Source organism: Myotis lucifugus, unplaced genomic scaffold, assembly GCF_000147115.1.
Source record: "Myotis lucifugus unplaced genomic scaffold, Myoluc2.0 scaffold_215, whole genome shotgun sequence".
Taxonomy (NCBI): domain Eukaryota; kingdom Metazoa; phylum Chordata; class Mammalia; order Chiroptera; family Vespertilionidae; genus Myotis; species Myotis lucifugus.
Genome location: NW_005871263.1, coordinates 2,130,588 through 2,156,417, shown reverse-complemented (window position 1 = coordinate 2,156,417; position 25,830 = coordinate 2,130,588). Strand labels below are relative to the sequence as shown.

Below are 25,830 nucleotides of genomic sequence, written 5' to 3'. Positions count from 1 at the left end.
TTATTAAGTACTAACTGGATGCAAAGGACTGTGCTAAGCTTGAAGGACACATTCTTGTCCCAGAGGAACTCAAAGAAAACAAAATACACTCAAAGAACTACAACACAATGTGTAATAAAGGCAGGTATAGAAACACTGAGAAGACAAGTAAATTCTATCTGGTGAAGTTAGATGAGAACCACAAAATATTCAGGTATTTCCATTCTCACTATTTATAATGGGATTTGGCGAATCAATCATGTGGTAATACTAGTTAGGAAAATGAGTTGTTTTCACATACAACAGGAGCAAATATATCTTGGGTTACCTCAGAATTATCAACTTTAGAAAATACACACTATTCATTTTCCAATTTTTTTCTAAGTTCATCCAATTCATAACTCTTCAAAAAAAACAACACAACTTGGAAACATTACTGTCAGTGCACAATCACATTTAAAAACACTTTCATATCAAACACAGAACAACACTAGCAATGGCAAAGTTCAATATAAATGCACACAAAAAGCCACTTTAAAATGCTTCTTTTGGATATTATATAGAGGAAAACAAAAATGTCTTGATTCAGTACTATAACTGGTCTGACTAAATTTAGTGCATGAATCAAATTTGTAAGAATATTTCTGGATTTGCAAAATCAGAGGGTCACATGAATAACCAACCCATTTCTACCTAACATCAGAATTATATTTACTTAATTCATATAGTTGCATATTAAATATAACTTGAATCATTTTAAGATCAACTCTGACCCATCACATTTATCTGCAGAAGAGAATGAATTTAAAGACACAATACCACAAAGAAATCCAAAGCAATGAGAAAGGTGGACTAAAGTCTTCCAGGATCATTCCTGCATACAAAAGGCCTGGGATAACTTCATGTACTTCAAGAGTAACTGCTAAAATAGCCATTCCTCCCACAGCCGCCAGGTCAGGGGTTCCCAACCTTTCAGCAGACACTCTTCTTTATTAGTATTTTTCTCATTTGGTTTCCTTGTTTGAAGAGATATTATCTACTGATTTGTATTTATTTTCTCATTCTTTTTAAAGATCAGGAGACATATAACTGACAATCAGGGTTTCTGATCAACATGTTATAATCACTATCAGCACACTGAGTTGAAGTGATTCTAACTAAAACCTACATTAGTGGCAATCTGTACACTTATGGGGGGGGGGGGAGGAATGTATTTTCACTTAGCTTTTCTGAAATTTTAGTCATTGTTTGGTGACACCCCCACCTCCCATGAATGCTTCTCCAGACCATCAGGAATGGAGGGACCACAGATTGGGAACCACTGCTATAGCGTTGGGATAAGCATTTGCCACTGGTAGTGCAAAATCTGTGCTTTCAAAAATCAACAAGTTAGTTAAGAAATAATTCATATACATACTAAATGGGTACCTCTAGACATACTTTTGAAAGGAACCTGTCTTGGCCCATGCATAATACCTGGATTCCTTCCTTCGCTACGAAAAGGGCGGACTATGGGTTTAGGAAATTTTGTTCCTTCCAAAGCTTTGGCAGCAGCTGTGTGTTGGGCTTTTTTAATACTAGTTCCTTCAGCTTCCCAGCGCTGATCTCCAAGTGTTAGCTGAACTGTAAACACCTACAAATGAAAATTGTGAGCTCTCAATTCATGAAACCTGCTGTTAGTTGTAATGTCATTTGGACCTTGAACATATTTTATGTCATGGTTTAAAAGGCCTGGTCATTATATTGGTAATTTATCTCATCACCACCTTTTTTGGTTTTTATAAACACAAAAAGAAACATATATGTGTGTGTGTGTATATATATACACATATATATGTGTGTGTGTGTGTGTATGTGTGTATATGTGTGTGTGTGTGTGTGTGTATATATACTCAAAATTTCGCGAGGTTAGATATATAAAATAGCACTCCATGAAAAACTATGCTTTAAAAGATGGGGGTACATACAGACATTGTAAAATGTTTTCTTATATATTAGACACATTATTTGGAAGTCATCCAAATAGATACTGTCTTCCAATTACTTCTCATGGAAGAAATTTAGCAAACTTGATTTAGATACATAACAGCATCTCATATAAATTAAGGTATTTGTTTTGATGTTGTATTGTGTTTGTGGACTCTTGCCTGAAAGCACAACCCCAGTAGGACAAAACTTGAATAAATGTGGAAATGTCAGCCAGGTTCTAAAATGCTGCCTTTCACTTTCCTAAGATTGCACTATTCAGACGCTGCCTCCACTTTCAGAAGAAAAATCAGATTCACAGCAAGCAGAGCTAAAAAATGTTTCAGAATTCAATTTTAAGGAGGCATCCAAAACAGCTAATTTCGTTCTCAACAAATGGCCTCTTTTTTAAGTATAAAGGTAACTCCACTCCACTCTTAAAATTAGGCTATGTTAATGCTATCAGTATTGAGTTAATACTGTCAGAAATGATGACCCATCAGAGCACTGTGATTCATTAATTTTGGTGTCCAACTGAAGAATAACCTAAGAAGCTTGGTAAAATACACACCCTCAGAGATTTCCAATTAATAACGAGGGACAACTGAACACGTCTAATTTTAATAAGTTCCAAAGTGATCTTGATGCACTCCAAAGTGAGACTCACTACTTTGGAGCTTTATTCTCCTGATTTTATCACTGAATATAACTTTATTTCATTTAAAATAATTTATATGAGAAATTTTGACTTTAGTATGTCTAGGTCATTTCAGTTTGGTGCATAAAGGGAGGGGACGACTTGCCTTCATAGCTGATTTTTCTCATAGGTCTTAACTTTAGGATTCCCTCCGTGCACAGCTTCCACTAAAGGGGAAAAATGAAAGACTCCTTCCTCCCCCTTGAAACATGGGGCTTCCTGTATTTATGCTGCAGTTCACAAGGTTAGTTATTTAAGCACCAACAGCATGAACACAAACCCCTGGCTGGCCTGTGAAGTCTGAGCAGAAGCCTGCAATGCTGTGCAAGCCCTGGGTCATGATTGTGATTCTTTCATGGAAAGACACTGAAGGGGAAACGCTAAAAAACAAAATTAAGAGTTAATTCCATTAACAGTCTTGCCTTTCTCCAGAACCTTACTCATCCAGTGCTGTTGTCACTCTGTTGCCTTCTGTGTGGAGGGGTGGTAGCAAGTCAGAATCTTAGTTTTTATAAAATTAAGTGTACACCAGACCTCTGACTTTTTAAATAGTCTAACAGTCACCTAGGAGGGAATAACTTTTCCTCTTTGAATGAGTTGTAAGTTTTTAAAAAATGACCACACAGATTGACCACACAGCCAAATTACTTAGAGTATTAAAGTTCAAGTAAGAAAGTACATATTTTAAAAATATCAAAATAGTTAATAAAGGGAATCCCAAAGTTAAGGTCTGCAAAAAAAAATCCTGTAGAAGAAACAGAACAGTTATAGAAAATGACTAATTGCCTGCTGAAAGTAAAGTAACTTTTCAAAATATGCTTTAGAATAATGTTAAAACTAGCTTCATGTGAGTGGAAAATCTGTTTTTCTTAAATGCATAATTGTTTAATAATAATAGCTACCATTTCTCAAGCATTTACTAAGTGCCAGGCATTGTGCTTCATTCTTTATCATATTCTCTCATTTAGTATTTACAATAGACCTATTTGGTAGGTATTATTATTCCCATTTTACAGATGAGGAAACGGAGGTTCAAAAAAAGCAGTATCTTGCTCAAGGTCACAAAACTAATAAGAAGCTAGGATTCAAACCCAATTCTGTCTGACGCCAAAGGCCATTTACCTAACCTATGCTATGGTTCCTAATTATGATAGTGGTTGGTGTTACTTTTAGTCAAATGAAAAGAGAAACTTGTTATTATTTAAGGCTTCAGGTTTGCATGTCTACAAAAATGAGACCTAAAGAGACAATTCATTAAAACTAGTATCAGAAACAGAAGGCTAAATTCCTTCTCTCTCATACTGTAACTTCTCATACTATAGCCTCTCATACTACACTGGCAACAGATAAAACTAGATATGCAAACATGTAAGTTCCAAGATCTGCATTAGCAAGAATATTAAACAAGCTTAAAAAACTGAATTCCTGAACAAATAGTAAACATTTACATTATAGTCATTATTCATTCTCTAAGATAAGGGGAATGACAAGGATAACTGACACCAGAGACAATTCGAAAATACTCACTTTGAGACCGATTCCTACCTCTCGTCTTCAAACTTTTTACTTGATGGCTAATAAGTGGCAAAACTGATTTTCAGCTCACCCCTCTCCCTGCCCAGTCTAAGGTATGCTTGTAAACGAGCAGGAAAGAAGCCAGAGGTAGGCTGTAGCCAGGAGGGCGAGAGCCTGGAAAACTCACAGGAAATCATTTGCAGGTGGTTGAGAATATACTAATTGGAGTTTTAAAAGCAAAATGTCCTAAACAGAAATATATCTTTTATTTGACCCATTCTACAAGGATGAAAAAAGAAGCAACTTGCCAAAATCTGTATCTTTTCAATCTCTTTAAGACAACCACAGCAGTTTGAAAATACGTATTTTGAATCACAGCACCACTCGCAACAACATAAAAAAGGAGAGAAAACATTCCTGATGGGTTATAAATGCACAAGCAGTATGAACAATATTTACCTTACAGTGAGCTGGACCTTGCTCACGCAAAAGCTTATACTCAGGCTGAATCTTGTTGAAACGGGCTAACTCATTCACAAGACACATTGGGGTTTTCTCTTTGGGGTGTGCCATGCTAGAAGGAACTGAAAAATAACGTAAGAGCATTGAAGTCAAGTATATAGACTGCTGCTCTCCTATGGATATGAAAAAGAGGGAAAACAAACTGAAGGTCTAAGGATTTAGAGTGGCAGTAATCCAAAACTGCAAACCACAATGGGGGCACATGTCTGAAGACAGCTGGAAACTTTTCTGAACCAGTTGAGGCCAGCTCACCTGGGAGAGGGTGTCTTCAAAAGAAAGAGAATAAGAAGTCAGGGGAATAACTAAACCATGGCAGGCAAGCAAGATCTGAAATCAGATGAAGAACAGCTATTACAACTAACCAAGAGAGTAACAAGGAGGTCTTTTGAGCAGACATACACTGGTTACGGCAACAGCTGCCAGCTGTATTCTAGTCGTTATTTCACAACACGCAACATGCCAACACCATTTCTCAAACAATAACTGTCATTTTCCACACACTTAACTTCTCATTCCAGGGTGTCCCCTAGTCTGATCTCCAGAGGCTGCCATCCTCAGATCTTAGCTATTTTTGAAAATTATATTAAGTTAAATAAAATGGCCTCAGTGGGCAGGAGCTTTACAAAGTCAATAGAATGCAGATATAAGACACATTAGAAGAAAAAGCAATAAATCACAGCGAACTGAAATAGTTGATGCCATTGCCTTTTAAGCCGGACTCAAATGGCAAATGTGGGTAAAACTGAATCTCTAGGATTATGACAAGTCAAGAATGGTATCTGGTGAGCCAGTCCAACGAAGTCTAGAGCCATGCAGCTCAGAGTGGGACAAGCTAACACTCTAAGAATAGATTTACAAAGTAAAGGAAATAAAATAATGAAATGCAAAGGAAATTATCAGGTGTAATGGGTAGAAAGGCACTTGTTACAAGGTGACTCTGGCATGGAGACACCCATGCTCACACTCCATTTAATTGGTTTTGCCACTTTAGGGAGTGAGAGAGAGAATATTGTTTTTAGTTTTTTTTAGTCAGGTGTTTCAAGTCTTTTCTAATCAATGAGCACATTTTTAGTTTCCTAATAATCAAATTTCAGTATCTCTAAACTTATTTTCTTTTAATAAATCTCTGCTTCTTCGTTCAATCTCTAATTGGTCCTCACTAGGATTTCTAAACTACCTCTGGAATCTCAACTTAAACTTATTCAAAATAAAAATTAACAAATGCCAATGCACTCTTCTGCTTGCCAGTAAAGCTGACTGTCCCCTTGCTTGGGATAAATTCTTAGAGACATACAAAAAGGGGGCTTACAAGAGTTCTTTGTCAGTTCTGGGAAATCATTTTAAAAGCAGAATTTTCCCATACAACAATGACTATCCAAAGTGGAATTTACTGTTCAATTCTCTCTGCCAGCCACCACTTTACAACAGACTAGACATTATAGTTTAGTTTTCAATTCTCTTTTTTTACACTTTGAAATGGTCTGTCAACCAAGACCTCCATTCAACCCAATGCACAACCAAGTGTTTTATATCTGAGATAAAAAAGCTTGGGCAGTAATATTTTCTTCTGCTTCTTAAAGGTAAATATGAGAGCTCCCTAGCTCTGCAATCTACTTAGATCAAAAAACAGGCTGAGAACACATTTGAAACAGAAGACACTTGGATTCATACGCTTGCTTACCTGCAGCTGCAATGGTGGGTGTAATAGATGCAGAGGGTAAAGCAGAGTTTTGAATAGGTCTACCTGCATTTTCAGAGGGCAGAGAGCTAGTAGTAGAAGGAATACTCATCAAAGGCTGTGAGAGAAGAGACTGGTTCTTGTTCAGTATTTGGCTCCCTGAGAGAGCAGCAGATGGGTTCTGAACTTGCACTTGAACTTGAGACATGGTCACTTTCAACAAAAGTGAACAACTGCAGGTAAACAGCTTTCAGTGCAGGTTAGTTCAGTGCTATGAAGTCTAAAGTTCTACCTAAAAGTTGTAAGGGAAAGAAAATAAAAAGGTAAATTATAGAGGAGATATGTAATTGCCAATGTTCAGTCACAACTGGTGTCACCTTCTCAAGTATGAAAATAGCCCTATTTAGCATGTAGCTATGTCCATGTATTAGAACTGTTTCTCCTTGGTATACAAGAAGGTTCCTGGTTTTGTGACTTTCTCAGTGTTTTTAAATTACTTACAATACCCTTATGTTCTGCATGTTCATTTTATGAAGAAAATCAATAGGGTATCATAATATTTATTGGTGACTATTAAGAATTATAAATTACAACTTATATTAAAAATATAAAAATGTTAAAATATGGAGAGGTTTTTCCATACTATATGGAATATGGTAAAAGTTCTGGCCTCAAAATTCTAGGAAGCTGAAAGCAAACTGGGTTGTAACACCATTAATAGGTGAATGTAAATAATGCTTCCATTTAAGGGCAGTGTGCTCAGATTGGCACCTTTAGGGCTTTCCTTTAGGTTGACTGAAGAAAGAGAAGAATTTCTCACTTCTGCTGTTTCTTTTTATGATGATAAAAGATCAATTTGTTTTCCTAAGAGTTTTGTTTTGAGATGGTCTCAGTTACAGACCCCAAAGAAAATTGTTGCACTCACATCAATGCTTGATCCTGAGAAATCTGAATAGCAGAGAACATTCTATGGATTTGTACAACTAAAAGCAAAAATAGAGATGAAGAAGAAGAGAGGAACAGATTTCAGACTGGCAATTTTATTGCTGTGGCTGGTAAAGCCTCCTAGGGAAGCAGAGGAGATTGTTGACTGTATCGTCTAAACTTCAAAGGCATTCTTTCTAAATACACTGATTTCTCCACAAGTCCAAAATAAGGACAGTTCTGCTCATTTTCATGACCACCATTCAAAAAGCTGAAAATACTGAAGGCAAAAGTACTCAAAAAAATAACCAGTAGCAACAAAGAACAGAAAGCAGAAACCAGCAAACAAATGAGAAGTTTTATTAAAGAGTAATTGTTCATCACTTTTTTCCCCAAAGTCTCAAAAATGATTTTTAATGAAAGCTAGACCTCTAGAAAGAGATGAATGACCAGAACAATTAAGTTACTTGAGGATTCCTGGCATATTCTCTCTTGCTGAGAGCAAAAAAGACTGCAAACCTCAACCAAACCAAACCAAATCCAAAACCTCAGCTACAATATGACTTTGGATCACAGAGGCATAAACAGTACCCTATTCAACAAAATTGCCCAATATTGCAGTTATTTCTTGTTTACTTTTGGAATCAGAACCAAATAGCAGTTCCACTGAGGATCTAGATAATGATCTTAGCAGACAAGCTGCCAGTGTCAAGAAACAAGTCCAGAACCATTGTTTCATTGTTTTTATTTCCTTCAGTTGCCAAAATATATTTCTCTCTCAATCTTCCTCCTCCCTCTCTTATTCACCTCCTTCCTCTCCCTCTCTTTCTAAACTGTCTTGAGGGCATTTTTCTCCAAAAAAAAAAAAAAGGTCATTTATAGTATACTCACAACACATCAGAACACCAACTACAGGTCACAGGCCAAAAAGTAGCCAAAAGGCCATAGCTGGTTTGGCTCAGTGGATAGAGTGTCAGCCTGCAGACTGAAGGGTCCTGGGTTCTATTCCAGTCAAGGGCACATGCCCAGTAGGGTACATGCAGGAAGCAGCCAACCAAGACTCTCTTATCACTGACTAGAGGCCCGGTGCATGGATTTGTGTACCAGTGGGGTCCCTCAGCCTGGCCTGCAACCTCTCGCAATACGGGACCCCTTGGGGGTTGTTGGACTGCTGGTTTCAGCCAGATCTCCTGCAGGGATCGGACTGAAACCGGCAGTCCACATCCCTCGAGGGATGTAGTAGTGCACAAAGTGGCAGGCGGCCCGGGAGGAGCCCAAGCCCAGGCAGGACACCACTCCCGCTCATCCTGGCCCCACTGTGACTGCTGCACGCTGTCCAGAGGGGCGAGGCAGGAGCGGCTCACACCACTGCAGCTGCGCTCGCCAGGCATGAGCCTGGCTTCTGCAGCGCTCCAGCTGTGGGAGCGCACTGACCACCAGGGGGCAGCTCCAGCGTTGAACGTCTGCCCCCTGGTGGTCAGTGCACGTCAGTGCTTAGGGTTTTATATATATAGATGTTTCTACTTCTCTCTCCCTCTCCCTTCCTCTCTGAAATCAATAAATATATATATATTTTTAAAAGTAGCCAAAAGCAAGTGTTTGCTTCAGAGTCTACCCATACCCCAGAAGGAGCAATCCAACTCTGCTCTCCAACTCTGCTCTGGGTAACTCCTGAGAGTCTGAGACTTGAATGAATGACTTAAATTTAGAAAGGGAGGGGCCCAAAAGGATCTATTTTGGCGAATGCTATCTGCAGCAGGCCCACTGCCAGCATTTCCATCACAGACAAAAATACATAGATTTTCTAGAAGTTGAGAAAGGGAACAAACTTTTAAGTAAAATGTCCCAAAAATGTTAAGCTCAAGTTCACCTGAAGTTATGTCTTTATAACAACTGGTTGAAAACAAGTAGTTCAAAACGTAATAAAAAAAATTTTACTCTCCTAATAAGGCTGTGTTCTTTACAAATTTTTAACTTCCAACACGAAAATCCAAAAAACAGTACTCATTTGCTAATAAATTTTTAGTCATTTACTAATTTAATACTTCTATGTGTCTTCAGGCCTGAAAAGAGAATCTAAAGCAGTGGTTCTAAAGAGGGGTACATGTGACAGTATCTGGAGACATTATTTGGATGTAACAACTGGGGGACGTGGGGACCTACTGGTATCTAGTGGGTAGAGGGATCAAGGATGTTGTTTCAAGTATACATATACTAATCCACAAAATAAAATCTTACACTAATATAACAAGTAGCTTATATATTTTCTAATACAGAAAAAGAAAATCCCCCTTTCACCTCAAAGGCTCTAAAAAACTGATGCTAATATTTTACCCAAACAAATGCTCCTCTCCTAAAGAGAAGCCTGGCAGCTATCATAGTTATAAATGAGGAAAAATATATTGTTTACCCACATAATTCAAAGAACAAATAAAGCTTTTGACTACTGCTGTTTATATAGCTCATAGCAGCCTTCAGGGGAATCATGGAATCTGGATATATTACGTCTGTATAAATTTAGAACTTAGTGCTCAACAGTACTCTGTCCTGAAGATTAAATCCTTAACTGAAAACTTGTTTTTTCTTTTTAATCTATCTTTAAGAATTGTTTTCCACCATATAGATTAGGGACTCGAGAGATTAAAATACTTCGTTGGAGTTTTCTTGTAGAACATCGGTATTTTACACACAGTAAAATTAGGTTGAAAAGTTTGAAACACAAAGACTCCTCAGTTTTTCCCAGCACTGAAAACACCTTTGACTGTTAAGCTTGTGTTATGCTATTTCCCTGCCTCCTGCCTCCAGCACAGATGAGGGCCTTGGTCTTTTCCTACATGAAGAGTTTTAGACACCAACTCAGGAAAACACGTTTATTTTATTCTTAAATCCAGAATTTACGAAGCATATATCAGCACTATACCACAAAGAGGGGTGATATAACAGAATTATGGGTATGTCTTTTGAAAAGACTCCTAATTCCAAGCCTCTCCTCCTTGGCCCTGTCCCCTGCCCAACCCCTCCTGGGTCCTAACTTTGGCTTGGTGATACAAAAATCTTTTCATAAAAACATAGAGTCTCACCTTGGCTGGCAGCTTCCATTTTACAAGTGCCAAGTACTTTTTAATGCATTGTGGGAAGAGGAACAGGAGCACATTAAACATTACAATAGCATTTTTAAAATAATACATGATGTGCTAAAAAGTGATCAGACACAAAATGCATATTCTTCACTAAGCAGTGAATCTACCAAGACTAGGCCATACTGAATACAATGTGAATGATTTAATACACAAGGCAGACCCTTCTAGAAACAGTTTACAGAACTATCTACAATAATGGTTTAGTCTTATTCACTCTCAACTAACATTGTTAAATCATTGTAGTATGACATAACTGCTTTAACAAATATAGAACAACATCGTTTTTAATATCTAATTTTTAACTGGATTAACTTATAATTTATAATAAAGTATCTGTACTTTTGTGTAATCAACACATCATTGGCCATTATAATAAGTGATGTCTCCAAACAAGATGTGTTTAAAAAAGAAAAAAGAAAGAAGTCATCCTTATTCTAGACAAGATTTTAAGATAGCCACAAACATTTCACTAAATATCTCCCCATTGAACTCCTTTATTAAATCTTGTGTGGTATGGAAAACACAGATACAAAGGAGTACTCCAGTTTCTTGCCATGATAAAGCACTTGGAGTATCAATAGCAACTTTAGGATATATTCATCCAATATTCAACAGAAATTTATTAAGCATCTGCTACATGTGAACCCTTATATGTCAGATTGTACATTCTCCAGTGATAGAAAGAATTAATTTGTTAAAGTTTTCCTCAAAGATACAGAAGAGATCTTTTTTTAAAAATATTTTTACTGATTTCAGAGAGGAAGGGAGAGGGAGAAAGAGATAGAAACATCAATGATGAGAGAGAATCATTGCAGAAGAGATGTTTAAGCAGCCAACTGTAAATCTATTCATCTGTTCTCTTTAATTTTTGAGAAGCTCCATTCTCAGAGAAACTTTGTAAACAACATGGAAAAGTTAAGGAAGAAATCACTTTTCCTACAATAACCTTGAAATATGCCTAAAATACCTTTATTTCCAAGATGTTTTTCTGATACATCTTTCTAGTTGTAATGTGCTTGTATGTTTTCTGCAAGTAAACTTACTCCCAACTTCCCCCCCCCCCCACCCCCCACTAGCACCTGCCATTCCCTGTCCCTGGAAAACAGCAATTCATTGACTCCAATAATTATCCAAACATCTACAGACAGGGCACCCACAAGTATAGAAACATGACAATCACTACCATCATAAAAAATCATTTCCAAAGAGACAACGTCAAGCAAATAATGTCCAATAGCAGGCCCATATGTCAAATCACAATACTAAAAGGTTCTTTAAAAGAAATATGACCAAACTACTTAAAAGAAAGAGAAAAAAAAAAAAAAGACCATTATGTACTTGGTACTCAAGAGGAAGACACAGGAAAAGTAACCCTGATGAGACACAATCACCTATAAGACAATAAAATCAGCCAAAAATAATGCCTGGAAATAATCCAGGCTGTTCAAGACCTTTGCATCCAATACAAGTGACTGAATGTGGCCCCTGTCTTACAGTTGGCCCAATGCCAACTGGGCAAGGGAGGATTTTCTTTCCACACAAATGTAACCATTGGGTGGTCCATTTAAAGAAACACTTCCTAAAAGAGAATTCATTATTAAATGTTCATCCAAGAACAACCATCACACCATACTGTGTACTAAAGAAAAACAAATTACCTCTGCAACCTAACAAGCTGCAAATCTTACTTTCTTTTTTAGCTCTAAAACCTTATCAAGCTCCCCTCTCTTCCCTAGATAAATTCTTAAAAATAACTAAACTCAAACGCATTATTTTTATAAACTGGAGGTGTTTTTAAAATCTAAACTTATAGAAACATAGAAAAATGTTTTAAACCAACCAAAATGAATATCTATAATATGCTAGAGATTTTTAAGAAGTACCTTGTGACATATTCTTAAATAAGGAGCTTGGTTCAACATAATAGTTAACTGGCTTTTCCTTTTAGAAAAGGGAAATTGTAGTCTGTAACCATGTGCCATCTACCTAGAAACAAACATGACTGCATTTACCATCATCTTCATGCAAAACAGACCAGTGCCAAGACCCAGTTTCTAAGAAACCAGCCTTGCTGCTAAGTAGCAACCAACAATTTTAAATTAAATCAGACTGAGTTGTGGCTTTCAGTTTTACTCCCAATTCAGATAGCAATTACGTATCCAACTTTTGGCAAGTCACTGCCCAAAGCCTCAGTTACCCCAAATCACTTTGTAATCGAGTATTTGACAAAGCCTCAGTCCTAGCATCTGAGAGCTAAACCCCTGAAGGTGTGATGTTATTCAGTTCTTGGGGGGGGGGGGGGGGAGGCATTATACAAAGTCAGTATGATGAGTGTAAATCCATTCACTGAGCTTTGTACAAGTTCTCTAATTTCCTAATGCTTCAATTTCCTCATTCCAAAGGATGTTGGATTAATTTGTCCACTACTGCCACCTCAGAGATATGATATGAAGATGTGCTTTCAATTCTTAGAAAGTGCTAAAAAACACAAAGTAGTGTATTTTGTAGATAAAAGACTGTAAAATCCTAGGAGCACTCTTACAAAACTTTTTTGGTCCAGTGGTAAACAGAATTTGAATCCTAACCCTATCTCATGATAGAAAACAAAGCTGAATTAGTTCCACAGGTTTGAAAAACAAGTTTAACATAAACAATCTGAGAAATCAAAGGCAAACTACAAAAGTTTCTATAAACAAGACACTTATTTGACGAATAATGTTAATGACTTCAGTAGTCAATTTTTACATCTCTACATTTAAAGTATATGGCAATGCCAGCTAGCGGGTTTTACATCTTGCCAATAATTTCCCCTGCATTTAATTGCTTTCTAATTAAAATCTCAAGAATAAAAACAAATTCAAACTATATAAAATCTCTTCTGTTTCTCTAATATTATAGCCAGAAGTAAATGTCATTTTCCATATTAGTCACTGAAAATTTTAAAAATATTATGAATTATGAACAGGCCTGAAATTATAGAGCCAAATTATGTGTACCTTAAAAAGAGGTGCTCCAGGAACAATGTTGTTGTGGTTCAGGTCTGAGAGGTTATGTGGTTAGAAAACCCCTGGAAAATAAGAAATAATAATTTACAGAGGATATCTTTTTCTGAAAATGAATATATATAAATGGCTAAAGTTTTGGGGAAATCTAAAACTTCCAAGTAGGGAAGTTTCTGAAAACATGATGTCCTGGATTGGCACACTCTAGAGCAGCCGTGGGCAAACTACGGCCCGCGGGCCGGATCCGGCCCGTTTGAAATGAATAAAACTAAAAAAAAAAAAAAAAAAAAAAAAAAAAGACCATACCCTTTTATGTAATGATGTTTACTTTGAATTTATATTAGTTCACACAAACACTCCATCCATGCTTTTGTTCCGGCCCTCCGGTCCAGTTTAAGAACCCATTGTGGCCCTCGAGTCAAAAAGTTTGCCCACCCCTGCTCTAGAGTCTACAAAAGGCACAACTGCATAAACATGAACATAGGATACAGTAGAAATTTCCTTTTTGGTCTCAATTACTTTCTGATAAGAGAGCTGTGAATAACTAAGATTTACTTTTTTAAAGAAGGAACTGGACATCATCTATTGCCTAATCATACAAGCCTGATTTTTAAACTGCCTAACTACTAGTATTTTATTTATAAATGCCCTTACCATGTGCTTGGTGTGCAAATACAATTTAGATAGGAAATTTTACAAAATGGTATCTTACACATAAATACTCTTAGTTTAAATTGCAAAATACAAAAAAGCACATTATATCTAATAAATCCAAATCATAATCCTTCCTTAGGATTTTAAGTGACATAAGAGTTTAATTCTCATACTCTCAGGTCTGCTTTATCTAGAGTTTTCCCACCTTTTAAATGGCAGGAGTCGGTAGCAAACAGAATTTCTCACTTTGAGATGCTTTTTGCATTTTTATGTCATTTATTTCTGCTCTGATCTTTATTATCTCCTTCCTTCTGCTCACTCTGGGTTTTTCTTGTTGCTCTCTTTCTAGTTCTTTCAGATGTAGAGTTAGATGATTTACTACCATTTTTTCTTGTTTTTTGAGGTAGGCCTGTAGAGCTACAAACTTCCCTCTCAGGACTGCTTTCATTGTGTCCCATAGGTTTTGGATTGTTGTGTTTTCATTGTCATTAGTTTCCAGGATGTTTTTAATTTCTTCTTTGATCTCATTGGTAACCCAATCAATATTTAATAACATGCTATTCAGCTTCCAAGTGTTTGAGTGTTTTGGATTGTTTTTATTGTAGTTTATTTCTAATATTATGCCATTGTGGTCTGAGAAGATGCTTGGTATGATTTCAATCTTCTTGAATTTGGGGAGACTTTGCTTGTGACCCAATATGTGGTCTATTTTTGAGAATGTCCCATGTGCACTTGAGAAGAACATATATTCTGCGGCTTTGGGGTGAAATGTTCTGAAGATGTCTATTAAGTCCATCTGATCTAGTGAATCATTTAGGATTGCTGTTTCTTTGCTGATTTTTTGTCTAGAGGATTTATCCAGTGATGTCAGTGGTGTATTAAAGTCCCCTACTATAATTGTATTGTTGTCAATCTCTCCCTTGCTATCTTCCAGGAGTTTTTTTTATGTATTTGGGTGCATATATGTTTATCAGGGTTATATCCTCTTGTTGTATCGTGCTTTTTGCATTTTTAGAACATAATTTTGCTCATTTCAATTTCTCACTGCTACTGTAACTTAATAAACAAAAAATAGCTGTTTACTGTCCAAATGATTTTAGAAATAAAATCAAGTGCTCTTGATTAGCTCTACAATATTTTAACAGCTCAAGCTCTTCTTTTTGTAGTATACTATAATAACAACTTTCCAATCTAGAACCATTTGTTCCATAATCTCACCCAATCAAAAACTAACATGAATGAAAAGTGGAAAAGGGCCCTAACCGGTTTGGCTCAGCGGATAGAGCGTCGGCCTGCAGACTCAAGGATCCCAGGTTCGATTCCGGTCAAGGGCATGTACCTTGGTTGCGGGCACATCCCCAGTGCGGAGTGTGCAGGAGGCAGCTGATCGATGTTTCTCTCTCATCGATGTTTCTAACTCTCTATCCCTCTCCCTTCCTCTCTGTAAAAATCAATAAAATATATTTTAAAAAAAGAAAAGAAAAGTGGAAAAGGCCTCTGAGCAGCCCAAACAGATGTCTAAGACTCACCTAATTGAGTCCATGCCTTTTACCAATGGGGCTTTCCTCCATTCAAACCCATCTATAATGAACAATTATGGTAGATTTGGTTATCTAGGTTTCTAGCCCAAAACAGAAGTTAAATAATTAGACTGAGAAAAAAGGAGCTGCTAAAGTCAGACATAAGGAAAATAGTAAGAAACAACCGCCAACCACGCAAAGCAAAGTAAAAAGGAGGAGAGAGGAGACATATAACAGTCTGCAACCATTTGGATTCCAAACATCGTTACACAACACAAGTGATGGCTGACATTCATATACACATTCACACTTCCATAAGTAAACATTTTTTTAAATCCTCCAACCATTTTCAAATGATAATCCAAAACCATCATGCTTATTACCAATATATGCATACAGCACTTACTCCAAACAGCAGCAGAGAAGAAAGACTGTGGGTTAAACACAATTCCCTTTCTTTCCCACTCAAGAAACATACTAGAATCCAAGCGCATGAATTAAATTAATTGCTTTAGCCCTAGCCGGTTTGGCTCAGTGGATAGTGTCGGCCTTTGGACTGAAGGGTCCTGGGTTCGATTCTGGTCAAGGGCAAATGCCTGGGTTGTGGGCTCGACCCCAGTAGGGGACGTGCAGGAGGCAGCCAATCAATGATTCTCTTTCATCATTCATGTTTCTATCTCTTTCTCCATCTCCCTTCCTCTCTGAAATCAACTAAAATGTATTTAATTTAAAAATTTCATTGCTTTATTCATTCAATAAGTAATTATTGAACACCTACTATTTGTAGGCACTATTCTAGACATTGACGAGAGAGGAGCACACAAATAAGATATAGTCTCTGTCTTTGTGAACTTCACATTTGTATAGGAATAACCTTGAACCCAACACAAATTTAAATAAATAATTCACAGTGGCATTTTAATTAGCAGTAACAAATCATTTATAATACACATCACCTCATAACTAAAGAAGACACAAGAGAACGTAAAAAATCTCTTGGCTACAAAATGCTGATTTAGGATAAGGGCAAACCAGCTAGCACATGGTTGCCTGGGTATGGTGGATAAAGCTCTTGATTGGGGGTCTGAGGTTTTGGGTCCCAAACTCTGGCGCTCAGATGAATAATCCTGACCAAGTTACTCTTGTAGGCCTCAACCTTTTAATGATTTAAATGATATTACCCCCACCAATTTCATGATTAATAAAACAATAGTCATATGAATCTTGAGTGAATGACTCGTAATGTAAATAAAATGCTTATAAACTGACATGTCATACCAAAGTTAGCTGTTAAACATCACTTTTTAGGGTATACAGTAAATAATACATAAAATGATAATTAATCACATTCAAAGCACGCTAAGAAAGAAAAAAATGTAGCAAACTTAAAAGAACTTCATCCTTCCAAAAAGAATATTTTTTACTTTATTCTTTTTTTCATGTTTGGTGCTTATATTGATAAATTCTCAGTTAAAAGGGAAATTAGTAGCTAGTCTAAATGTTCCAAACTGTAAAGGTTCACTCTTTCACAAACCAGAATAAAACTTATTGACTTAAGTATATTTGACTGTCATCTAGGTAAAGGGTCATGGAGCCTTAATGAGCAGGTTGGTTAAATTGTGCAACAAAGAACATAAGCATCCAAGCATAATCAGACTTATTATTACATGTAAATTATCTTCTTTCTGACAGAGGAAAGGACTGCCTAGTATTTTGTACAAAATCACAATGGCACCAGCAGACAATGGCCCTATTTCTATCAGGGAGGAATCTACAAAGGTAGAAAATCCATGCCTCAGTTAATTTTAATCTATCTAAAGCATGAACTTCAAAGAAGCAAAAATGTGTTTGGCTCAGTGGACAGAGCATCAGCCTGCGGAATGAAGGGTCCCACGTTCGATTCCGGTCAAGGGCACGTACCTTGGTTACAGGTTCTCCGGCCCCGGTCGGGGTGTATGCAGGAGACAACCAATTGATGTATCTCTCTCACATCGATGTTTCTCTCTGTCTCTCCCTCTTCCTTCCACTCTCTCTAAAAATCAATGAAAAAATATCCTCGGCTGAGGATTAATAAAAAATAAAAAAGCAAAAACATGAGAATCAGACAAAATCTAATCCTATCTAATAAAGAGGTAATATGCAAATTGACCATCACTCCAACACACAAGATGGCCGCACACATGTGGACATAAGATGGCTGCCACAAGATGGCTGGCAGGGGAGGGCAGTTGTGAGCGATCAGGCCAGCAGGGGAGGGCAGTTGGGAGGAACCAGGCCTGCAGGGGAGGGCAGTTGGGGGCGACCAGGACGGCAAGGGAGGGCAGTTGGGGTGACCGGGCCGGCAGGGAGGGCAGTTGGGGGCAATCAGGCCTGCAGGGGAGGGCAGTTAGGGGTGACCTGGCCTGCAGGGGAGGGCAGTTGGAGGTGACCAGGCCTGCAGGGGAGGGCAGTTGGAGGTGACCAAGCTTGCAGGGGAGGGCAGTTAGGGGTAATTGGGCCGGCAGGGGAGCAGTTAGGCGTTGATCAGGCTGGCAGGCAGAAGCGATTAGAGGCAATCAGGCAGGCAGGTGAGTGGTTGGGAGCCAGCAGTCCTGTATTGTGAGAGGGATGTCCCAGATTGGAGAGGGTGCAGGCTGGGCTGAGGGACACACGCCCCCCATGAACAAATTTCCTGCACCAGGCCTCTAGTTAGATCATAAAGCTCATGCCTGAGGGGAGCCATTACTGTAACAATTTAAGTTATCTGCTCAATTCATCCCCAAAATAAACATATTTCCAACACCTTTTCATGATTAACTGGAGACACTCATATGTCATTATAGACATATAATGACACAGTTGCCTGAGTTAAGGTTAAACACAGAATGGAAACTCATATACCATCTCTCACTAAAACCCCAATCCAAAAGCAGATTTAATTTCATTGATCTAGCCTTTTAAGGCTAGCCATACTACCTGGGTGGACAACCAAAGAGGCTTCTTATTCAGAAGATCACTGATTCAGAGAAATTGTTCAGGATGCAGTTCCACACCAAACAGAACATTACAGTAAGTATTCCCAATACCATCAAACAGGAAATGGATGTCAGAAATGGCTGGGAAGCAAAAAGAGCAACAACCACCTAACCCTGTAAAGTTAACTAGAAGCTTATTTAACTCACTTCCAATTAAGCAGAATACTATAATTCTAAAGAAATTAATTTTCTGCCCTAGCTGGTTTGGCTCTGTGGATAAAGTATCAGCCTGCAGACTGAAGGGTCCCAGGTTCGGTTCCAGTCAAGGGCACATGCCCAGGTTGCAGGCTCAATCCCCAATGTGGGGTGTGCAGGAGGCAAGCAATAGATGACTCTCTCTCATCACTGGCATTTCTCTCTCTCCCTCTCCCTTCCTCTCTGAAATCAATAAAAATATGTATTTTAAAAAACACTAATGTTCTTAGCAACAACCTGGTGTATATAGTTAATAAATCATTTTTTAACAAGCTTCATGAAGGATTATAGCAATAATTTAGAGTAAAGCCTCCTTCAACACAAAAGGTTACCGAAACATCCTCCACCCCATTTACTAAGTACTCCCCAAACCTTTGAATCAGCTTAAAAATTTTAGTTTAATTTGACTGCAGCAACCTATCACAACAAACAAAAATAAACTGTAGCCCTGGCCAGTGCTGCGCAATGTCTAGCATCAGCCTGCACACTGAAGAGTCTCAGGTTCGATTCCCTGATTGCCAGTCAAGGGCACATACCTCAGTTGCTGGTTCCCTACCCAACCCACTTTGGGGTGCATGAGGGAGGCAACCAATCGATGTGTCTCTCACACAACATACAACTTCAACTCTTGGCACAAAGTAAGAGCTGGATAAACAGCAGCTTTTATATTATTAGATAAATTCAATCTGACCTTTCAGATTCCTTTCCTGCATCAAATAACCTTCACCCGATAATTTTAACCTGGCGCATGGTAAGAAAGAACAACAAATATTATTATCCAGCAAATTCACTAATCCTGTGCTCAGTCACATAAACATCTATAAATATAAACTTATAGGTACATACCACTTATAAAATTACACAATAAATGGAAAGAGAAAACATGTTAACTAAAATCAACCTACTCACTGGGCAACCAGTACTAAAAGCTACAACAAAGAGAGAGACAATCTGATTTGGAGAAAAGATCCTAGGGCGCTTAAATAGATTTTCTTAGTTTTTCCTCTCGTAGACATGACAAAAACAAACATCTAGGACAATTATGACCTCTGTATCATAATAAAATGGCCTGTTTTGCTTCCATTACTGTTATAAACTCACAAAGCCATCGTCACACTTCTCTCCCAAATCAGATTCCATATTAAACAGAAGCAGGTGAGCCATAGATGTAATATTTAAAAAACTAACTTTTAATTGAAAGCAAATACTTTCTTGGATATATTTCCCTACTCTTGCTTTCACTAAATATATTTTGAGGGAGCACACTGAATATACTTTTTTAACAAATAAATGAATGTGTGTAATTCTGGGAAACAATGAAGTCTGCATATAATTTGCTTCTACCTCCACTTTCCTGGTGACATAAATCACTTTTACATCAAACTTATTCACTAGGATGGGAACGTAGATATTTTTAAAATAAATTAAGCTATTTACAATAATTTCACAATTTTGTTATTTTAAAAATAATTATGTTCTTTGGTAAGGTTTTTTAGTTCAGAACATTAAGTTGTGAGCAAAACAGATATGCAAACTGTGCACCTGGTGGTATTTAAAATCAACACAGCTAAAAAATAAATAAATGAATAAAATAATCACAGCTATATATTATAATCCTATCCATAGTAAGTAAAAACATAGGATTTCGTCAACATTATTCAAGCTTTTAATACTTAATTTATCGATAAGCACATCTTGGTGCATTAGACAATTTCCTTTAAAAAGCAAAGAGTTCTGGCCCTAGCTGGTTTAGCTCAGCAGATAGCGAGTTGACTGAAGGGTCCTGGGTTCAATTCTGGTCAAGGGCACATGCCTGGGTGCAGGCTAGGTCCCCAGTAGGGGATGTACAGGAGGCAGCCAATCAGTGATTTTCTCTCATCATTGATGTTTCTCTCTCTCTCCACCACTTCTTCTCTGAAATAAATAAAAGTATATTTTTTTAAAAAAAGAAAAAAGGCAGAGTTCTGACCCAGCCATTATGCTCAATGGTTGAGCATTGACCCAGGAACCAAGAGGTCACAGTTTGATTCTGGGTTGTGGGCTGGACCCCCATGGGAGGGTATGCAGTAGGCAGGTCAATGATTCTCTCTCATCACTGATATTTCTCTCTCTCTCTCCTGCTCCCTTCCTCTCTCTGAAATCAATAAAAATAAACATTTAAAAGAGAAGGACAAGTAGAAGAGAGGTGATAAAGCAAGGGTAGTAAAATGTTAATGGCACAGAGTAAGTGATAGATATAAGAGGTGACATTAAAATTCTTTAAACTTTGTTATATATTTGTAATTTTTCATAATGAAATATTCAGTAAAAATAAACATAGCAATGTCTTCTCGTAGTTCAATCTCTAACTTGTAAATTATATTTTTTAGGATAGCATAAATGCTATATAGTCTTAATTTTGATAAAGTTTTACTTAAGGAAAAGTTCAAGTAGAAAATTGTACCAGAAGCATATTAACCACAAAGGTCTCCACCACCACAAGTTAATTTAAAATAACCTGTCACAGGTCTAGTGGAGAACAAAATCTGTCATAAAATTCTCTAAAAACTTCTGAAGGCTCCAAAATCCAAAAGGAGAGCAAGGCCAAAAGCTCTCATTTGAGGGGAGGAGTTTACATTTCCCCAAATTGAGCAATTCTGTGTCACTAAGCTGCATGTGAAATATGATCCAGTTTGGAGGCTAATAAAAACAAGGCCCTATGACATCTCACAAAAAGATACCTTTTTCATGAAAGTTTCATCTTTATTTATACCAGTAAGTTTCACTCTCACTCCATCCAGTAAAAGGGCATCAGAGAAAGTTGCCCTGTAAGGTGAGACCCACTCTGTACCTCTAGGTTAAATACTTCACTGTTTTATGGGGGAGAGACTCTGGATGAAGCAGCACAGGATATTCCCAGGTTTAATGATTACACCCAGAATAATGTTAATGGTTGGACTTCAGAATTGGAGGAGGGGAGGGAATTCTGAGTCATGCTCATTTTTAAACTTAAGATAATCTGCATATAAATGAGCTTTCTGGCTTAATTTTAAAAGAGAACAATGATAGACTGAATAAACTGCACAGTATTTATGATAAGAATTCCAAAAACATAAAAGTTTTACTTTAAGCCAACTAGGAAGTACTAAGCATTTTTTTAAATTTTTTAAATATATGTTTATTGATTTCAGAGAGGAAGGGAGAGGGAGAAAAAGATAGAAATATCAATGATGAGAGTCATCCATCAGCTGCCTCTGCAGTCCCTATGGGAATGGAGCCTACAACCCGGGCATGTGCCTTTGACTGGAATCGAACACAGGACCCTTCAGTCTGCAGGTCAACGCCCTATCCACTGAGCCAAACTGGCTAGGGCCTAAGCATTTTTTAAAATAAAGTACATTTTGTGTCCTTTCTTAGACACCAAATTAGATTTTCCCCCTAAGTTAATTTTAAGAGGTATGTATGTCCCTCCCCATCTCTCAGGTTGTAATATCTGAAACACAACATACATTTTTGCCATACCTGATCAAGTTCAAAAATAAACCTACATAACTGAAATAACAATGCTATAGGTCTAAAAGCTGGAAACTGTTCATGACCAGAAATGTGAAAACTAAGTAATAATGACAAACAATATTCCTGTCAACTTTCATTCTAGGAGAGCCTTCCTTTAAGCAAGAAAGAAAAACATGAATATCTATGCTATGAATTCATACTTACTAAATTTGCTTATAAATACAGCAGATGGGAAGGTGGGGTCTTTGGAAAATAATTCTACAACAGTTTTTAAATCAAATATCCTTTGCTTAATTCTTAACCTAAGGTAATAGCAGCATATTTACATAAAAACTGTAAAGAAACTTTGAAAGTTATTATGAATTAACTGTTGTTTAACTTTGACACAAAGCTATTCTCCATTAAAAGTGATTTAACAGGTAGGTCTCTCCACCAAAACAGGATTAGGGATATCTGTATTTCTGATTACTTTTCAATTACAATCATTAATAATAGCTCAAGAATTGTTGCTTTTGTACACAAAGAAGCAAAGAAGTATTTTGGATATAACTTTGAAGGGAGGAGGTAAGCACTGAATCAAGAGCTAATTTGGTTGCTAATTTTTTTTCCCTGCTGTAAAGTAATCATGTATAAAGAAGAGAAGCCCAATAAACAAAATAAGAACTGTGATTCTACTAAAAGTCAATTTTGTGGCAGATTAAGAGTCTGGGGCAATCTGGTAAAATTATGTTTAGGATTTATTTCAAAATAACCTAGTTTGGGGGAGGGTGTACTATACGAAACAAGATTGGATGGGCTATAATTTAACTGTCAAAGCTAGGTGACCAATATATGGAGATTCACTATACTACTTGAGTTTTGTTATGTTTTCCATAATAAAAAGGTTGTTTTTTTTTTAAATTAGGTTACCTACTGCAATATTAAAACATTTCCCAAACACTACAATTTGTGATATGGCAGAAGACATTGCTATGTCTTCTTTTGCTTGTATAGTTATCTGGGTGTTTTTAAAGAGTTATCCAAACAAAGATTTTAAACTAGAGATGATGGTAAGATTATGTCAGAAAATTCTAAGAAAAAGTCAAAAACAGAGAGGCCACTTTGCATCGTGTGTTACTGAGAGATGGGTGTAAATTAAAAGTTTTAAGTTCAGTAAGGAAATCTACCTAAAATAATCCAATGTACAGGAGGATCACTGACTAGAACAAACACACAGGTCTCAGTCTTTTGTAAATGTGAACCTCCATGAGTTGCATTTCCTTAATGAAAGGTACACCTAAACAACTAAGCACAGAATTAAGAGAAACTCGGCATTTCTTAGAGTTGCTGTTTTATAAATCCCACCTGTCACCAGGATGACTGAAACTGCTCCCTGTACAATCCAACCGTATTTTTAGTTTTTACTTCAACAAGCAGCAATGTAATTTACATTGGGCGAGCACACCGATTCTTGAGAGCCCAAAAATCAACCAAAAAGTCTGGTTTAACTCTATTCCCATCACCGTCTAAACAATTAAAGCTACAAGCAGAACGCAAGAGTGACCTTAAAAATGTCCCCACAGCCAAAGAACAGGGGCAGAACAGACTGAAGCACACATCTTCCCCGGAACAGAAGAAAACTTCCACATAAGCAATACTGCGACACGGAGGTGGGGCAAGGGCTTAAAAGGAAAGTCGGCCAACAGGGACGAGGGAATAAAAAGCACAGCTGCAGCGAAAAAAAAAAAAAGTTAGAAGTTAGAGATAATAGCGCAAGAAAGGGCATTTTCCAGCTTCGTACACCGCCCCCCCCGCCCCACCCCCTCCAGAGCCTGCAACACAGCAAGAGCTCCAAAAACGTTTGCCGAACTCAAGGAAAGCTTCTGCCAGCAACTTTCCCAGGAACGGAATGACAACAAGAAGCCTGATGACGGCAGGAAAACAGGGAGCTGGTGAAAATCTTGCAGTTGGCTCGGCTGAGGAGGTGGAAATAACAGCACCTTTTACAGACTGCCTACTGACAGGGTGTCCCAATTAAACGTACACTCCTTCCAGATATGAACGCCCCAAATAATAAATCGGCGCTGCAAGCGGGCACGCTGAACATCTCTGCCTCCGAGGAAACCCACACGGGGAGGTGGGTCAACTTCTGTCCACGCTGCCCCCTAAGTTATGGCTTCATATCACGCTAATCAATTATGCAGATGCTTTACTGGGACACGCTGTGGGTCTGGCACTTGGATAAGCGCTTTATACGCCCCAGTTCACCGAACCTTAACCACCTGAAGCGGCAGGGACCTCATTAGCCCCTTGTTCCAACTAAGACACCGGGCGTTTCAGTGATTTGCCTAAAAAGGCACAGGTGGGACTCACACCCGCGTCCGACACCTGAGCGGTGCTCCTGACTACGGGTCGGTAGCGGTGCTGCTACCCCACCGGGCTGCGTTCTCTCAGGTGCTCGGCCCTCAGGGGCTTGACGCGGGGACCCTGCGCCCCTGGCCCGGGAAGAGCCTCCGCACTCCGCGCGCGAGGAGGAAGGAGGGGAGGCGGCGTGGCACCTGTTTCTGGCCCCAACAAGGGGCGGAGGAACTGGCAGCGACCAGGGTCCAGGCCGCCGGGCACCCCGACGCGGGGGGCGCCGGAGGATCCTCCTCTCCGGGAAGGTCCCGCCGGCTGGGAGAGGCCCCGGGAAGGAGGCGGGGCGCGCGGTCCCGCCGAGGCCTAGGCCCCCACTCGCCGCCCACCTCTCGGCGGCGCAGCCCCGGCGCGGGCCCCGTCAGGCCCCGGCCGCCTCACCTGGCTGCTGCCTGGAGCTTGTCCCCCGACCGGCGGTCCTGGGCGGCGGCGGCGAGGAGGGGAAGAAGGAAGGAAGGAGGGAGAGAAGGAAGGGACGGCGGGAGGGAAGAGGCGGAGTGGCCGCGGAGGAGGCGGGCGCCGCCGGGCCGGGGGGGTGAGAGGAAGGGGGAGCCGAATCTGACGCGGCCACCGCCGGCGCAAACGCTGAGGAGCCGCTCCGGCGCCCGCAGCCCGGCAGGAAGTGACGGGGGAGGGGCCTATGCCCGCCCCCCAGCTCCTGCCCTCCTCCCACTCGGCCCCACCCCCGCCCGCGGTCCGGACCACAAATCCCAGCGGGCTCTGCGGCAGCGCCTGCGCTCGCAAGGCACGCCGGCAGCCTAGCGGGCTCGGACCTGGTCTTGCTTGAGCTGCCTAGTCCCGCCCTAGGCGCTGGGACCTGCTGGGAGTTGTAGTTCGGCTGGGAGATGGGTCTGGGCTGCTCTCGAGAAGCAGGGCGGAGCCTTTCTTTTTCCTCACCATGTTCTTTCTTCCGGTTTTCCTCAGTCCTCCCCCCTCGGTTCCTTATTTTCCTCCATCCCTCAATTCCTCCTTCCGTAAATGTTTATTAAACGCCTGCTGTATGCAAAGAGCTGACAATACAGTATGGTGGTAAAGAGAAAGACAACAATTCCTGCCCTCATGGAGCTTACGTTCTAGTAGGGGGTAAAACATAAAAATAAAATCAGCCCCTGACTGGTTTGGCTCAGTGGATAGAG

General features: G+C 39.0%; 1 protein-coding gene across 7 annotated transcripts in view; it reads right to left on the bottom strand.

Moving 5' to 3' along the window:
• STAU1 (staufen double-stranded RNA binding protein 1) overlaps window positions 1–25,280 on the bottom strand; it is a 60,801-nt gene extending 35,521 nt beyond the window's left edge. Inside the window, exons 1-5 of one of the 7 annotated variants that reach the window (XM_006097988.3) lie at window positions 25,076–25,280; window positions 13,417–13,487; window positions 6,360–6,648; window positions 4,616–4,740; window positions 1,456–1,612 (exon numbers count right to left, since the gene is read on the bottom strand). In XM_006097988.3, the coding sequence (XP_006098050.1) occupies window positions 1,456–1,612; window positions 4,616–4,740; window positions 6,360–6,564 (487 nt within the window). In that variant the 5' untranslated portion in view covers window positions 6,565–6,648; window positions 13,417–13,487; window positions 25,076–25,280. Of the gene's footprint in view, window positions 1–1,455; window positions 1,613–4,615; window positions 4,744–6,359; window positions 6,649–13,416; window positions 13,488–24,837; window positions 24,857–25,075 lie in introns of those variants that run through there. The other 6 variants (XM_023761721.1, XM_023761723.1, XM_006097992.3 and 3 more) reach the window with 6 other exon arrangements.
• Between the last annotated feature and the right edge of the window lie 550 nt (window positions 25,281–25,830).